This window comes from Camelina sativa, chromosome 14 (assembly GCF_000633955.1).
Source record: "Camelina sativa cultivar DH55 chromosome 14, Cs, whole genome shotgun sequence".
In the NCBI taxonomy this organism is placed as follows: domain Eukaryota; kingdom Viridiplantae; phylum Streptophyta; class Magnoliopsida; order Brassicales; family Brassicaceae; genus Camelina; species Camelina sativa.
The window spans coordinates 4,327,949-4,330,561 of record NC_025698.1 but is presented as its reverse complement, the minus strand read 5'-3'; the positions used below and the strand labels follow the sequence as shown (position 1 = coordinate 4,330,561).

Genomic DNA, 2,613 nt, shown 5'->3' with positions numbered 1-2,613 from the left:
TGTTTTTTTTTTTTTTTTTTTTTTTCTGCAAATCGAATACACAAAAGTGTAATATATGTCTCGCAAAAGTAGTTCTGATTTATATAAGTCTCACAATTTCAAGGGATGTTTATGTACTTTCTTGGCTAACTAACTTGGTCAAATGCNTTTTTTTTTTTTTTTTTTTTTTTAGGGCATGGCGTTGACTTTAAGAGGCTTCCTAGACATTGCCCAATGCCAGCTAAAGGAGTAAAAGTCAGCTTTAATGGGCTCTTTTTATAAAGCCTATGGGGAAATATACAAACAATGCATTATTTTGTCAACAACACAAACAGATGCTGTAATTGAAGAACGGGTTGAATTCTTCTAATCCATGTGTCTAGTCTAGTTACATGAGTTTGCAAATTATCGTATACCGATTAGATAATAGTTTTCCACAAGTCTGTTATCCAAACCGTGGGTTGAATCGTGCGTTCCAAATATACAGAAACATAGCACTGATCCTAATCCAATACTAGAGAAACAAACGAAGAAAAAAGAACAATTATGCAAGCATTGATTGATTACACACTTCAATGTGTTCTATATTTTGTTGTTTTTACTACATAACGTTATGTCAAATGCATCATATTACTCAAGGGTTAAGAATTAATAATAAACAAAAACTTGTTGGTTGTTGCCTCATTTTCTTCTTCTTCACGTCATGGATTCTCCTAAATATAATAAGCTAAACCTCTCAGATTATCCAATTTCCGGATAATGTCTAGTGTTATTATTACATTCAATTTCATTTTCTTATACAAAAGTTTGAAGTAAAAAAGGCTTGGCGTGGAAGTGGTGGATAAAATAAAAACGTGTTCAACACCTGCCGAGCCGATTTAGATTCCGTTTTCACATATACAACAATCATGTTTTCTTTTGGGGTCAATGGTCTTGAATTGACCCGTTCTTAAAACCCGCTTAACCCGACCCGGATCCACCTGCTCCTTTCATGTTTTTTTTCAACAAAACACACGCGCTGGTCTCTTGATCCTAAACCATTTTTCTCATATTTTTTTTTTTGTCAAACTCTCATTGATCATCTTCCTCCTCAACATCATCCCATTATATCCCCTCTTTGTCTTCTCGATTCCTACCTACCTAATCTCTTCTAGGGTTTGGGTTTCTGGACGACGAAGAGGGGCGTTTCTTTGTAAATTCGAGAAATTGAGATTGCTTGCTTTGTAAACTCGGAATTTATGGCGGTTTCTAGCGCCTTCGCTGTTACCCCGAAGAAGCTGGAGAATTTGTTATCGAATCAACTTAACCCATCATCATCTTCTTCTTCTTCTTCTTCTCCGGCGCCAAACGCGTTTGGTGTAATCGGGATTCGTGATCTTCCGATGAACAATAATAATAGGACAAAGCGAGGTCTGATCCAGAGAGCCCGTTGCGAGATTTCAACTTCTAAATCAGCCAGCCTCTCTGCTCTTGAACTGCTCAAGTCTTCTGCTATTGACCGTACGTTATCTCTCTCTTCGAATCCCAAATTTTGGGTTTTTTTTTTCTTTCTTTCTTTTCCTTCTGCATCGTGTGAATTGAATCTAAAATTCATGATCAGTTCCTGCTTTTGTTTAGTTGCCAATTTTGAATTTTGATAAGCTATTTCAACATTTTGCCGCTTGGATTCGAATAGTTTACTCAAAAAGGTGGAATCTTTTGTTGTAAAAGCAATCATCTTTACTATATATTGATCTCCTAGCTGATCTCTTTCAATCCCTGAGCTTTACTATTTTTAGTTGCATTTGATTACTCTTGATTTTGATTTCTTTTAGGAGGAGATCGAATTGTATACTTTCTTTGAAGCTAAAAAGCGTATGTTTTTACTGAACACCGATTGTTTTCATGGTTGGTCAGGATACACAAAGGAAAGAAGCAGTATTGTGGTGATTGGGCTTAGCATTCACACAGCTCCTGTTGAGATGCGTGAGAAGCTTGCTATTCCTGAAGCTGAATGGCCACGAGCTATCGCTGACTTGTGCGGTTTGAATCATATCGAAGAAGCTGCTGTTCTCAGTACCTGCAACCGCATGGAGATTTATGTCTTGGCTCTCTCTCAGCATCGTGGTGTCAAAGAAGTTACTGAGTGGATGTCTAAGGTCTTTCCCTTTTATTACCATGCTTAATCTCACTCGGTCATTAAGAATGCACTTTTCATTACTCCATCTGATGATTTCTCTGTCACATGTTCTCATCACTATATTACAATCAATGGCAAATGCTGACGTTTGTTATATTTTTTTGCTAGACAAGTGGAATCCCAGTTTCGGAGATCTGTCAGCACCGTTTTCTATTGTACAACAAGGACGTCACACAACATATATTCGAAGTCTCAGCTGGTTTGGACTCCCTTGTCCTAGGAGAAGGTCAGATACTTGCTCAGGTTAAACAAGTTGTTAAAGTAGGTCAAGGAGTTAATGGATTTGGGAGGAACATTAGTGGGCTATTCAAACACGCAATCACGGTTGGGAAGCGTGTCAGAACAGAGACAAATATCGCTGCTGGAGCTGTTTCCGTTAGCTCTGCTGCAGTCGAACTTGCTCTCATGAAGCTTCCAGAATCTTCACATGCATCATCTGCTAGGATGTTAGTAAT

General features: G+C 37.9%; 1 protein-coding gene across 1 annotated transcript in view; it reads left to right on the top strand.

Annotated features, from left to right (window-relative positions):
- The window catches only part of LOC104743206 (glutamyl-tRNA reductase 2, chloroplastic-like), a 4,024-nt gene continuing 1,904 nt past the window's right edge, over positions 494 to 2,613 (top strand). The window contains exons 1-3 of the mRNA XM_010464314.2: positions 494 to 1,479; positions 1,876 to 2,117; positions 2,267 to 2,608. Of these exons, the coding sequence (XP_010462616.1) occupies positions 1,218 to 1,479; positions 1,876 to 2,117; positions 2,267 to 2,608 (846 nt within the window). The 5' untranslated portion in view covers positions 494 to 1,217. The remainder of the gene's footprint in view (positions 1,480 to 1,875; positions 2,118 to 2,266; positions 2,609 to 2,613) is intronic.